This window comes from Triturus cristatus, chromosome 1_1, assembly GCF_964204655.1.
Source record: "Triturus cristatus chromosome 1_1, aTriCri1.1, whole genome shotgun sequence".
NCBI classification, from domain to species: Eukaryota; Metazoa; Chordata; class Amphibia; order Caudata; family Salamandridae; genus Triturus; species Triturus cristatus.
Genome location: NC_140579.1, coordinates 54,981,597 through 54,996,480, shown reverse-complemented (window position 1 = coordinate 54,996,480; position 14,884 = coordinate 54,981,597). Strand labels below are relative to the sequence as shown.

Genomic DNA, 14,884 nt, shown 5'->3' with positions numbered 1-14,884 from the left:
TTCCTGCTAAAAGTTGAAACTAAAGTCAGTGAAGGAGCGGCGGTTGAAATTGATGGCAGCGCTTGTTTCACGATCCTCAGAGGCTTCCCAGCCTCGGACTTTGTCGTCCCGGGAAGAGAAGTGGGGTCGATCTAGAGTCCGAAGCGGGTCCAGAGGACGTTGTTCTCTGGGTAAGTCGAAAGGTAAGAGGCGGTCGAGGTCGCAGTCTCGGACTTTAGAGTGGAGAGACTCCATCCCCCAGGGCTCCTCAGGGCTCCTCCCGCTCGACGGTTGAGGAAGCCATTCGAGACTTCGTGTCGCGCCTCCCTGTGTTTCCGGGAGCCGGGCCGTTGATGGGTCATCTTTGGGACCCCATCTCCCTCTGGAGAGCCCCAAGGCCCGGAGGAGGTGAGTGGGGCACCATCCTCAGTGACGGTTGGGCCTTCGGACTTGATGGATCGGCGTCGACAGACATCGGATGAGCAAGCTCACAGCCCTTCAGTGTCTTTGCCTTCGACGCCAGTAATTGACCAACCGACTCTGACTTTGACATTGGTGGCGCCGGTCGAAGTTGCCTCACAACTCTCCTGTCGACGTTGTGTCTGCGCCGCTTGGGCGTCGTTCAACGTCGGTGGCAGTATCTCTTATGCAACGTGAAGGAGCAGCTCATGTTGTGGCTTCTCTTCATGGAGAGGTGTCAGGAGGTCTACCTGGGGCAGAACTTTTTAGGCCCATTTCAGGTGGAAGAGAGCTGGCTGACAGCTCTTGGTGAGGCCTGTGGTCTGGACTCTTTGCCAGCATCGGGGTTACTCTATCCTTCTGGCCTTGCCATGGAGACAAGTTCCTCCTTTGTGGACATGCTGAGGAAAGTGGCTGCAGTTTTAGATTTATTACTGCCCACAGTGCAGCGGTCTACAGACCCTTTGTTTGAGATCCTTTATCAGTGACAAAAAAGGGAAGAACCTGTTCTCCCATATAGTGAGGCCCTTTTTGACATATTATTAGGTGCCTAGGCTAAGCCTGAGTTAGGGGTCCCAGTGGACCGTGACATTGCACGTAGACATTTACCTGCACCTGGAGACTCTGTCTCGGAGACACTTTTTATAATGGATGTTTTTCCTTCTTCCCTTGATATTCTTGGTCCGATCGGCATTGCCTGTCTTCTGGAGGAATCTACTTATTATTCTCCAAATTCATTGTTTTGTGAGGATTCATAATTGTTGTTTGTTGTGGCATCAGTTATTTAAGATACCATTTGTCAGGTGACATTTTCATACGGCAAGTCACCTTGGATGGTGGCAGGGTACTACTCTTTTTTCTCTCTGGGTGGTGTATGTTGCCGATCCTCTCATTTCATATATTGTCTTGTATCAGAGGTGTCGTATGTGGCTGTTGTTGGCAGGGATTTATTTTATGTGTAATCTGGAACTACACCTTTTGTTGCGTCCCATTCTTCAATATTATTGAGGAAGTCTTTCATAGGACTGGATCTCAGTTCTAGTTTATTCTTATGTACACAGTATAAACAGGAAGGTATCATATGCGCTACGCATTTTTTTTTTTAAATAAGTTAAAAAAAGATAAAAAAGAAAGATGGTTAGTCAAATATGCAGTTAATTCCCTTTTTTCGCTTGCCTTGGTGTTTGAGCTTATTCAGAGCTCGAGATAGTATTCAGTCTATTATTGCGCTATGGCACGGAAGTCTGTTTGGAGGCAAGTTTTATAGGTTCTTCTGCTGGCAGTAGTTTGTGGCCAGTTAAATTCTGTGGTTCAATTGAAGTATTTGGTGATGTATTTATGTTTGCAAAACCTTTTATGTCTATATATACATCATGTGGCAAGATGTTATGCAATCGGTGCATAGAATAAATATGGATATTCTTTTGTCCAGACTAAATTATTCATACCAGGAGGTATTGTCGTTCATCTTTCCTTTGCAGAAATGAGTTCTAAAACTCCTGTTTGGAGATTTTATCAGGACAGTTTCTTTTATAATTAATGTTGTCATGAACAATGCAGATTATAGGACTTTTGTTATGCTGTTGACCCTTCTTGGTCAGTGAGCTTTCTTTTTTCCGTTTGGGGGACAGGGGTTCATGTCTGTCCTCTGACAGATGATTCTTCGAGGGCTTCAAACCCTTTTTTTCTCCTTCAAAGACCGATTCTCTCGGGCCTGTGAGGTTGTTTTAATCGATATGTTTTGTTACAGTGATCAGGGTCTCTATTAAGCGTGAAGCCCTTGTACTGCTATTCCTATGTACACTTGGTCGGTTGTTCATTTGACCGATTAGTTCTCTTAGAGAACTTTCATAGGATTAGTTCACAGTCCCTCCTCCAGTGGGGTATAGCTATGGTATTTTATTCAAAGTTAAGGAATCTGCGGCTAGATGTCTCTATCAGATGTAAAAGTTACTTGCCTTCGGTAACGCTATATCTGGTAGAGACACAGTCTAGCCGCAGATTCCTTAACGCCCTGCCCATCCTCCCCGCTCTGCGTATGATTCTTGAGACAAGGGTTTTACCCTTTCAGTACTGGGTTTATATACCAGTAATCATTGACTCTTCTATGTTTGGGTTAAACCAGCTGCTTGGCCTGGCCACTTAGCTTTTGTTTAGAGATTGCAATACCGTCCATTTCTGAATGGTAGAGTGTGTGTGTGTGTTTTCTTGCTCTCTGGTTTACACACCAGTGAGCAGTATTCATTTATTTGTTCTTTCGATGAATTACTTTTTGGTAACGTCAAACCTTGATGCGGGTACTGTCAGTATATCAGGTGATGGTGTAAATTAACAAACAGCTTAGTGTTGTTGTTGTACGTCCTGTGTGCTGTTACCATGACATAACCGTTGATGTATGGTTCATAGAGGGAATGGTCTCTTCCCTCATATGGGGGTTATTGACCAAGGCATAGAGGTTCATGTAGTTCTGTGTTAAGTAGATTATATTAGGGATTTTCTCTAAAATCCATGTTTGGTATTACACCATTTGATGTTTCATTTTTTTTAATAGTGTTTGAAAGATTTTTTCTCTTTTTTGACACACTTCTTCACAACCAGTTTCTATAGTGGTTCCGCGTTCTGGAGCGGAATGTTTCACAGAAGAAAATGACGTCCACACACCGAAGCGGATTTATATTGCTCCACCGACGTCATATCTGGAGAGAACGTCACCGCAGATCTGTACGACGCCATGCCCCGGCACCCAGAGGTGCTGCTGGAAGGTTTTGGGATCCAGACTGGCAACTGGAGAGAATTTAAAGTTAAGGAATCTGAGGCTAGACTGTTTCTCTACCAGATATAGCGTTACCGAAGGTAAGTAACTTTTACTTCAAAGTGAGGATATTTGTAAGTTATACTGTTTTATATATCCTTGATGTTGGAGGTGTATTTTAAAAAAAAAGTAATATTAGTTTAAAATATATATTTATATGTTAATATAATGTATAATAGTTAAAAGTCAATATACTTATTTTATTAGATATTGTGGTTGTATATATTTTCGTAGTTGCTGTTTTTGACATTTGACGAGGTGTGCCTCGGAGCTTACTGACCTCCAGAGACGCTAAGGTGATTCACGGGGGAAGGCTGCTGCTTCTTTCACTCTGGGACTGCGAGGACCAAGGGGCCCAGCGCCAACTACATCAGCCTCACCTGGTTGCTCTTCCCGGAGCCGCCTCCCTGCACCATTCCACGCCTCGCGGCCCCCGCTTCGCGGGTGCCGCTCGTTGTTGCATTCTGGATAAAAGCTTGACAAAGCTCCCATTCGTGCTGTGTGCCTCGGAGCTTACTGACCTCCAGAGACGCTAAGGTGATTCACGGGGGAAGGCTGCTGCTTCTTTCACTCTGGGACTGCGAGGACCAAGGGGCCCAGCGCCAACTACATCAGCCTCACCTGGTTGCTCTTCCCGGAGCCGCCTCCCTGCACCATTCCACGCCTCGCGGCCCCCGCTTCGCGGGTGCCGCTCGTTGTTGCATTCTGGATAAAAGCTTGACAAAGCTCCCATTCGTGCTGTGTGCCTCGGAGCTTACTGACCTCCAGAGACGCTAAGGTGATTCACGGGGGAAGGCTGCTGCTTCTTTCACTCTGGGACTGCGAGGACCAAGGGGCCCAGCGCCAACTACATCAGCCTCACCTGGTTGCTCTTCCCGGTACCGCCCCCATCTTGACGCCCATTGCCAATAACGCCACTAACTTGTTACGCGCCAGCGGAACGCGCGCGGACCGGGGCGAAGACCGGGCAAAGAGCGGGCCGTTTGTGGCCGTTTGTGGCCGTTCGTGGTCGGTTGTGGTCGGGGCGGGCCACCTCCTTAAAACGAGCCGCCTTAAACAAGTCACATACTTTGCTGGTACTGTGAGTACACGCGCCATTGCCGACTGGTGAACTGTTTATATAGCATTGGTTGCCCACATTTTGTGCTTAAACATTGTAGTGTGTTCTGGACATTTTTAGTGAATTTCATCTTCTTGTTATCATCGGAGGTTTAATTGTTTACCATCTTTTGACTTTGTTTGTTTGTTTGCTCATTCCCTAAATCATGACCTCCTTAAGGTCTGGCAGGAAGGTGGCTAGGAGCAGCGTAGGGGGTCAAGTTACAGGGACTCTTGATAATTTTATTACTAGAGCTGCTCGTGTTCTTGAACACGAGATTTTATTAACGGAAAAAAGATTGTCCCTAGAACTTTCCGCTAAAAGATCTTCCCTTGGCAATATTATGTCAGCTGTTTCGCCTGATAACAGCCAGCCCCAACCTCCTTCCAATTTGTCTGGTAATACCTTAAATACACCGCCGGACACCTTTGATCATTGCCCGTTGGTGGATATCCACGAGATAATTAGTACCCCTGATACTAGCGGTGACCAAACCATTGATAGCACTTATATTCCACCGTCCACCATCGACCAGCAATCTACTGGAGCAACGATCCAGGCCTCTAAGCCCAGGCACATCCCGAGTAAAAGGAAACGTACGGGAGCCCCTTCCAAGGGGAAACGAGCTAAAACCTCCAAAGTGTCTAACCCTCATAAATCTGCACTTACCTGTGAAGCTCCCAACCCTACTACGTCTGCTAGTTCCCATTTGGCATCTGGTAGTTTGAAGTCCCCGCTCCCTCCCTCCGTTCAATCTAACGCAGACTCTTCTACCTTCGATCTTCTCAAGCCTATAGAGAAGTTATTTAAATCATTACTCCTCCCACTATTAGAGCGAGTTACTCGTCTCGCCTCCTCACTCGAGAAGCTAGAGGGTATGGTATCTGCCAATACGTCCCTGCTGGAAAAGATTGCAGTGTCTTCCATTGATCATGCAACTTCCTCTAACAAAGACATTACATACAAGAATTTAAAGTCAATGTTTGTGTCCTCAATATTTTTGTTGCTGATATATATTTAATTTTTTAATTTTATTGATTTTCATATAACCGGGTAAAAGCAGCCACCCACCCGCGACAATTAAACTTGAGTCATAATGAATACAAAACAACAGGTTCTGTCATTCGAGGCACCAGCCAAATCCCTGCAGAAATTATACAAAGGAGCAGACATCAAATTGGCCCCCACCTAAAGATTCTTAGACACTTATTAGTGCCCTCAGTTCCTGGACCCAGCCGGCTCCACCACCTGAGCCCCTCCTCAAGAAATGTCTTCCTCTGCATGCTGCCAGGGTCCCCATTATATATATTTTTCATGGGGCATCCATGTACCTGATACACCATTTTAGTTCGAGCCTGGGCAGCGCATGCACTGGTCTGCAAGGCCTGCTGTATTCGGGTTATGTGCTATCGGGGACTTTGGACATGCCCTCCGCTTTTGCTTGGTTTGTTGGCCTGCTTTTTAAAATTCCTTTTCTCTAGTTGGTTAATATTTTGCATCTGTCCTGCCTTTCGGTACTTGGTTCCCTCCCATCTGACATCACCATTGTTTCTTTTGGTTGGCCAGCTCTGGCCATCTCTTGATTCCTCCCTCCCTCGCAAACCCTCACCCCCCCAGTCATTGCTGCTAGCTTGAAACTATTGATGGGGTAGCTATTCTAACGCCACAGTATGTTGATACAAAAATGTGAAATAAATAAAACAACAGCCCATTACAACAATAATAATTTTGTGAGCTCTCCCCCCACCCTCAGAGCACAAATACAGCATCCATCCATGCCATTATCTGAAGGGGGGACATTTAGGCCGCTAGCCTACTGTTGAAGAACATCATGTGATCCCAGAGGTGAGATCAAGTTTTCACATGCATTTGGAATGCAATAGGACTCGCATTACTGAAAGTTTGACCTATCGACTTTGCAAATATTAATCAGATCATGTCTGAACTGAAGAAGAGGACCGAAGAAGAACTGCCCTGCCGGCCTTGGAACCAGCAAAGGGAGGCTGCACAGAAGATTGAACTTCACCTGCTCCTCCTTGGGCTAGTGAAGAAAGGACTGTGCCTGTGGTGCCTGGTTTGCGGAAAAGTGATCCCTCAGCTCCAGCTAGAAGAAGGTGATCTCCATGAGTCACTTTCTGCTACAGCACAGGGCCACAAAAGCTGAGGAAGTCTGCCAGGGCAAGTTGGTATTTCAGATCACCAGACTGAGTTCTGATGCTTAAAAGGTGCGGCCATGTCTGCTGGACCTGGAAGAGACGTTGGATTGCAGTTTAGCCACCCAGAGGGCAAGCTATCGCTAAAAATAGAAAACCACTGAAACCGTTGTAGCCAGAGACAAGCAGATGAGTGGCAAGTGTGTCAGTGCTGGACTGCATCTGAACTACGAGGGACGTCGACCCCTGTGGCCAAAGTCGTCCCACCGTGTTCGTGAGGTGGCTCAGAAAAACCCCGTCAACCAGAGTATCGCCTACAGCATCCTTGAGCATCTTCACCCTACTGCATCCCTTGCATCAGGACCACTTCCATGATTCCCCTGACACCGGCTCAGCATCCACAGCATCCTTGAGCATCTTCACGCTACTGCATCCCTTGCATCAGGACCACTCCATAAACACTCCATTAGATTTTATGTCAACTTTCTATTGATTCTGGAACTGGTCTGAAGACTGCTCTTCTTTTGCGGTAACTGTCTTGTTGCACCTAGTTGACCTCCTTGACCTGCTCCATGCCGGAGACGGTCACCCAAAGTAACTCTAAAGGACTGCATTCCACATTGCTATCAAGTTTCTTGAAAAATATTCTAAGTGCCAGATTAGTTGAATTTGAAGTTTGAAGTTAAGTAGAAAGCTATGATTTATTGCTTCTTAAAGTATTTGTATCTCCAGAACTCTCAGGTAGATCTTTTTCATTTTGGTGTCTATAAATTCATAAAAAAATACAGTCTAGTTTTATAAATTGGTGTCTGAATTTTTTAATGTAGCGTTGAATTCTTATTAAAATTGTTGCAGCTAAAATGCTTTACACTAGTTACTCTGTTAAGCCTGACTGCTCACAGCCACAGTTACTGAGGGCTGAGCTAAGGTTGAACAAATGAGCTTGACTCGACCCAAGACAGGGTTGGTCAGTTTATCGTGAGGTTGCACAACCACACCATATAATACCCCCAATTTCCTCACACTCTGTCTTAGCTCTTGAACGTGGCTACAAGATACTGAAGAACGTCTTGTCTCAGAGATGACACTTTGAAGTTATGCCTATTTTCACTTCCTATTCCTAGTTTACTATTGCAGCTCAACAATTAATCTAGGCTACATGGAGTTGGCATTAGCGCCATTTTGAAACTCAAGACTACAATTGGACTGTGCCTGAGAAAGAGTCTCATGGCTTCAGATCTCAGGGGCTTCCAAGGGTCAAGAGGTGAAGTTTTTTTTCCCTTGAAGAAGCCATCACGAGGTTCATTACTTTCTGCAAAGGTGAAGGCACTGGCTCGATTTCAGCTGGATGTTTTGTGGTGAAGGACAGATTCTCCCGCCAAGCGCAAGACTTTGTGCTGTGTTTCTTTTTACTCTCCAGTTCCCTCTGATTATGATGCAGACTACGACTACAAGGAAGATGATGAAGTCAAGGAAGAGCCCTCTGCCAGGATCCACTGGCAGGACCTCCGCAGCAGACGCAAGCGCCAGGCAGTGCCGGTCGAAGGAAAGACCAAGGAGGTGGTGTATATGGTGTATCTCTGGTAAGTGGAAAGAGTGCTGTATAGTATATCTGTGGTAAGTGCTGTGTAACATCCATCCACAGTAATTAAACCGAGGACTGTATAACATTTTTGATGGAAGTGTATGGAGGACCGTGTAACATATATCTGAAGTAATTATTTGGAATGCTATATAATATGTCTTTCATCAGTGTATAGAGTGCTGTGTAACATACGTCTCTAGCGAGAATATGAACTGTTGAATAAGTTATGTGGTGCATGTATGGAGTGTTGTGTAAGCTCTGTGTGTGGTAAGTACGTAAAGTGCTGGGCAGGTCAGTGGTACACATTAGGAGTGCTATATCAGATATGTCGGTTTGTCTTTGAGTGTTGTGTTTCATCTGTCTGTGATAAGCATATGAGCGCCATGGAAGATTTGCCTTCGGTGATTACATGGAGTGCTATAAAGGGTCTGTCTTTGTTGATGAGATTGATGTATTAGATCTAGTGGTGGTAAGTTAAGTGTGTAGTTTGTTGCATAAGAAAATTGCAGTAAATACTGAAAGTGATCAAGATTAGGTTGTCATACGTCAAAATAATGTTGTCAGATCCCTTTGTGGTTAGTGCAGAACATGCTGTATTAGGCCTGTTTGTTGTTGGTTCTGGGAGAGAGTCTTCAGTGGTGACTTTAGGTATTCCATTAGAGCATTTAGGAACTTAGGAAGAGTGGAGAAAGAATGAGAGTCATCTACCCCAAAAATTATCTGATAGAGACTTCTAGCCGCAGATTCCTTACCATAGCATATTCCCCAGGTGTCAGACTGGATCTTGAAAATCTTGAACAGTACCTCTGTGTGCCTGTTGCATTGCCTTTGTAGGCGACGTCTGTGCCAGATATTGTGCAATGCTTATACAGCATGCGGTTCTCAGTTCCTTCCTTTCTGTGCCAACAGCACAGATCCGGAAGACCTACCTTGGTCGTTTGTTTACCTCCTTCTCAACATTTGGTCAACCTATTTGAGCCTCTTTGATCCCAGTCTGTCTTAGGCATGTCCCCTAAGAACCCTGTGGGTTTTAAACCCTGTAGAGCCTGTCATTGAGAAAATGTCTGTGACAGACCCCCATCTGGTTTACTTGTGGTACCAGGAGCTGTACCATGACTCCTAGACCTGCCTCAACTGCCATGCGATGAACTCCAAAGCGATCCGAGAGTGGGCAATGAAGTTCCAGGCCGCTTGACAACAGACGACTCGGCACTGCTCCAGGTCCTGGTCACATTTAATTGAAGGTCCCGCGCCCCCTCTTAGTGTTGTTCCTACTGGTCGTCATCAAGGTCAAAGTCATTGTTGGGTTAATCCCACAGAAAGCAATCCAAGAAGCAGACCCATCCTATTGCCATTGGCAAGGATGTAGCAGAGTTCACTATCAGATGCGGGCTGGACATGACGTAATTGCTGGGGAGAGGTGTTGCTTCATCAGTGCTGCTTCGTTGTGACGCCTGGATGCGATCAAATGGCTTCACAGGGGCTGTCCATAATTCCCTTATGGCATGCCTTTGCTTTATGGACATGCCTTTCGGCTATTTGATGACAAGGCTGTATCAGCACTTGAGCCCTTAAAAGAGAGTACGGTCACAGCCCGGGCGTTGGACTCGCCTTGGCAGCATGCAAACCACACTCTTCTTTCACTCCTTCCGTGGATACGTTAGAGGCTACCAACTGTGTTCATTCCAACTCAGCCAACAGGCTTCCCAGCCATTTTGCAGCTGCACACATGGCTCCCACAAGTCCCATGTGACCCAAAGGCCATAAGCCTGCCCAGTCTGACAGCCTCCCAGCCGCCGCCGCCGTAGCCTCCAAGCCTCGCGCACCAACACAAGTACCCTATTTGCGGAAGGATCAGCACCATCTGCCCCAATGGCAAGCCATAACTTTGGACAAGTGGCTGCTTCAAATTGTCAAATGAGGGTATGCCCTTCCATTAACAAAAACCCCGTCACCCTTGGATCAGCTGACAGAAAGCCACATCTTCTTATTGCAGCAAGAATTTGGCCAATGGAGTCATTGAGAGGGTGCCCGCATCAGAAATAGGTTGTGGTTGCTATTCCTGCAACTTTCCGATGCTACAAAAGAACGGAGACCTCTGCCCTATCCTAGATCTGCACCCTCTCAATGCCTTGCTGAACAAGGAGAAATTCAAGATGCTCACAGGCCCTTGAGACTGAATGGTATAATTGGACTTTCAGGACATCTATTTTCCTATCAGCATTACATACAGTTCATAGTGAGTCAGGAGCCTTTTCAGTTTACTGTGCAATCCTTTGGTCTCCCCAGTGCCCCTCGAGTGTTCACGAAAGTGATGGTGATGGTTGCAGCACACCTTCAGTGGTCATAGTTCCAGTTTTCCCTTACCTCAACAACTGGCTGCTGAAGATGGGCTCACCACAGGCAGTCTTCATCCACTCCAGACTAAAATGATCCTCCTGCACTCTCTAGGGTTCACTAGCAACATGCCAAAGTTACACTTACCTCCTTTTCAGACACTCTCTTTCATCAAAGCCATGCTGAACACGGTGCAGTTCCATGCTCCCCCCAACCCCAGTGCAGAGAGGTATTGATATTTGGGCTTTGATCTCAATGTTTCAGCCTTGGTCCTGGTTCCCAGTGAGACTCAGTCATGGGCTGCTGGGAATGCTGCATCATGGTAGTTAAACATGCCAGGTGGCACATGCTGTTCAGTCAGATGTGAAGTGCCAATGGGCACAGCACTAAGTGTTATACGGTTCCTATGAATTTATAAGGACTGTATATTTTGATCACAAAACTTCATAATGCAGATTCTGAGTCTTCCTATACAATCAATAAATGTTGGTTTGTTTGGCTAGCTCACAGTACCTCATCTAAACTCCTAATTTTACAGAGTTACAGAAGTTGTCGGTAACCTCGAACATGATCACTCAGATTCCCAAGGAAATAGTGGAAACAGATCCAACCCTTTCATTTGTCACTTTTGCATGGCCAAGGTGTCACCTACAGAAAAGATACAAGAATGTATTTTCAAATGTTTATTGAAAAGCTCTAGTCTTTGTAAATAAAATATGAACTGTGATTATTAGATGGATGAGACACATCATTGTTATAAGCTTTAGTAGAATGGTGAAAAACACAAACAATTCAACCATGTTAATTAGTCATAATATTACTAAGGTTACTCCTTTCTATCACTAATATCTCTATGCTAAAGAAAGTATATCGGGAACAGTCCCTTCTGCCAGACCTGTTGGAATGATCTAACCGCATACCTGGTACAATGTGCCAGGAAGCAAATGCATTCCATCTTGAGTGTGCAGGCTTGCACACTTCTATTGCACGGCTACCTTCCGTCTCAGGATGAAGGTCGGGGACAGCAGGGCTGAATCTCAGTCGCAGCTCACAGGCAGCCTCCATCATAACTCTGGCGGGAAGTGAGCCTCTCACCTACTTCAGCATGGACCCTGCTTAAATAATAAAACAGCAATTGTATTGTACTGTGCCTGAGGTGCAGAACAACGTGTTTAATTAGTCTGAGGCAGAAGAGTCATCTCCTACAAGCACAGAAAATAAAAACAAGCGACGTATACTCAAATGTGTGACCCTGAAACTAATTGTGCAGATTTCAGGGCGACAATGTCTAGAATGAATAAATGCGTGCATGGTACATTCTCATATTAGGGCAAAACATGTGTAAACCACCATTAAAAAAAGATACTAAGGTAAAAGCAAAAAGCTAAAATGGAGGTTTAATGTAAGCACCACAATACCCTCCCCTTGATCGGAAGGAGACAACACAATAAAAAATAAGCAATAGAAATGAATAAATTTAAAAAGCATATAAAAGTTTAACAGAATAAGCACACACAGAAATCCATAAAAAATACCAAACGAAAAAACCATGCAAACTACTAAGAAATGAATAAAACAATTTTTAGAAATGAAAAAGCAAATTAAAGAGTTTTGGAGGCGCCTGAAGTGAAATGCAGCTACTCCAACATGTCTACCACATCGATATCCAGAGTGTTGGTGGGGCTGGGATGGAACCCGCATCTGAAGACAACACAACAACAGAGGCCTGAAGGGCAATATCCAAGAAATGAACATTGTCATTACTAGCCCATTAATCAGAAAACGAAGGCAATAATGGCAGGAGTGCAGCCTCCAAAGAGGAACCAGAAGCCAGACATGGTCCAGATCTCGGAGGGTACTGCAAAAGATCTGCAGCGGTAGTTAATAAACCATGATTGGGTCAGTGGCAGTCCCCTCGCCCCTCTCCCTTCCCCAACCAGACCTGACAGTAGTAACAGATCCATCACTCCTCGGATGGGGCAGCCATCTGAGAGAGGTGGAAATCAGAGGCCTCTGGTCTCCCTGGCAGAATCCGGACCCCATATCAGGATAAAAAGACTCTCTACCCTCCATCAAGGGAAGGCTAGTGCAGTTGTTCATGGCCAACACCACCGCCATGTGGTACTGCAACAAGCAAGACGGGGTGGGGTTGTGCACTCTCTGTCAAGACGCCCTGCGTCTCTGGTCATGGCTGGAACATCAGGGAGTATCCCTGGTGGTTCAACACTTTGTTGGCTCTCTGAATATCAGGGCGGATGAATTCAGCCAAAGATGTCACAAATGGCGTCTCCATCCGAAGGGGGTGCAAGGTCTCTTTCAGCAGTGGGCGAAGTCTTAGTTATGTCTGTTCACCACAGCCGGCAATGTACAATGTCTGTTGTTTTGTGCACTGGAGTTTCCAAGGTGACCCTCGCTCAGAGTTGTTTTTTGTCTCGAGGCTTGCTCAGGCCTTCTGTATGCCTTTACACCCATACTACTCCAGCCCAGAATTCTCAAGAAGATCAGGAATGACCAGGCCCAAGCTATCCTTGTGGCCCCAGGCTGGGATTGGAGAGTTTGGTGTTCCGAGCTGTTGAGCATGGCTATCAGTCCTCTAAATCAGGCTGCCCCTTCGCAAGGATCTTCTGTCGCAGCAACAAGGGAGTGTACTCCACCTGAACCTGTCAGTTCTCCGCCTTCAGGCACGGAGATTGGGCATGACAGTTGGCACCTTTCGCCCTTCCGCCTGAAGTCTGTAATGTCATCTTGGCAGCCACACTTCCCTCCACCAAGATGGTATACGCCTGCTGCAAGGTTACGTTTGTGACAAGTTGATCCCTTTTCTGCTCCCCCTTCTCCGGTGCTTCTGTTTACTCTTCCTCTTGCCCTGCAGGGCTCTGCTTTGGGCACCTTGGAAGGCTATCTTTCTGCCTTCTCGGCATTTCTGCGGTTGCCAGATCAGCCATCCCTGTTCAAATCCACTATTGTACGTAGGTTTTTGAAAGGGCTCCAACACATGTTTACTCCTTCATCCTTTATCAAATTTAGTACTCACCTTTCTAATGTGTGCTCCTACTGAGCAGCTACCCAATTGTCCTTTCAGCCTTCTTACAATCAAAACGACCTTTCTGGTTGCCCTAACATCTGCTTGGAGGGTCGATACGCTCCAGGCTTTGTCATCTTCATATCTCAACATCTTCCCAGAGAACTATTCCTTAGCACAAGAGTTTCCTTCCTTCTGAAGGTGGTCACTCTCTTTCATATAGGCCAGTCCATCACTCTGCTTACCTTTTTCTTTTGTTTAAATGTTTTTATTTGCAGTTTCAAAAACATAAAACATACCATCAACCATAGCAGTAGTATGCAATAGACTCCGTCATTTATTCGTTTCGTCAATGTAAAAGAAATGTATTGCTTACAAAGGAACTCATACAGTCGTATCCCTATTGGGGCAAGAAAAACCATTGCTAAGTAAAAGAAAAACCTGAAACACCCCCCCCCAAACCCCATCCGATATCCCGCAACTCCTGAACTGCCCCTTCTCGTCTCCTCACTCTAGAAATCCCCTTCATCCAGTGGGGGCCTGCGTCAGTTCTGTCCATAAGTCGGAGAGTCGCAACACCCTAAGGTACCTGGGCTGCGTGATTTCATTACATTCTTTTAAAAGCAAGGTCAGAAACGGTCTCCACAGTTTCTGAAACGAGGCAGCTGAGCCACTCAGTGTGGCAGATATGCTTTCCATCCCAATAATATGCCATATGCAATGAAGCCACCCCATGTGATTGGGGGAAGTAGCTGTCCCCCAGTGCATCAATATATTCTGTAGAGCTGCTCCCAATGCTAACCCATCTGTCGCCCTTTCCTGCTCTTCAGGGAAAATGTAACGGGGCTAGGGAATCCTAGGACCACATATACCGGGAGCCTCGGGAGTTCAGTGTCAAACAAGTTGTTATCACAGCCCCACCAGCAGGTGGGGCTTCGTTGGGGGTTGCCCCTGTGAAGACCCACCGGCGTTGGATACCAATATGTCGCTATCTTCATAGCGGTCTCGATGCTAGCGACATTCCAGGCAGTATGCTTTGCTCTGTAATAAATGCCAACCCTGTCCTTTGCAGAAAGATCACCGCCCAACTCTAGTCTCCACTGCCGTAGGCTCGGGGTGGTCTGCGGGCCTGGTACGACCCGAAGCATATTGTACATTTCCGATATTATCCCATTAGCCATCAATTTAGTGATCAACCACTTCTCGTATTTGGTCAATTTGCGACTACCCTGTTCCCGCATCCCAGGTTGGAGGACCCAGTGTTGCACCTGCATATACCTTATTCTCTCGGTTTCGGGAATCCCATAGTCAAGCTTCAACTGGTTGAACGAAATCATCCCAGACAAATCAAATAAGTGCCCGACCGAGCGACATGGGGTGTCGCGCCAGTCTCTGAATGATTTATCAGGCAACCCAGTAGTACAGTTGCTATTGCCAA

General features: G+C 46.0%; 1 protein-coding gene across 1 annotated transcript in view; it reads left to right on the top strand.

Annotated features, from left to right (window-relative positions):
* Positions 1–14,884, top strand: part of LOC146869372 (complement C4-like) — a 536,657-nt gene that overhangs the window by 462,792 nt on the left and 58,981 nt on the right. Inside the window, exon 33 of the mRNA XM_085599650.1 lies at positions 7,923–8,085. Coding sequence (XP_085455776.1) covers positions 7,923–8,085 — 163 coding nt within the window. The remainder of the gene's footprint in view (positions 1–7,922; positions 8,086–14,884) is intronic.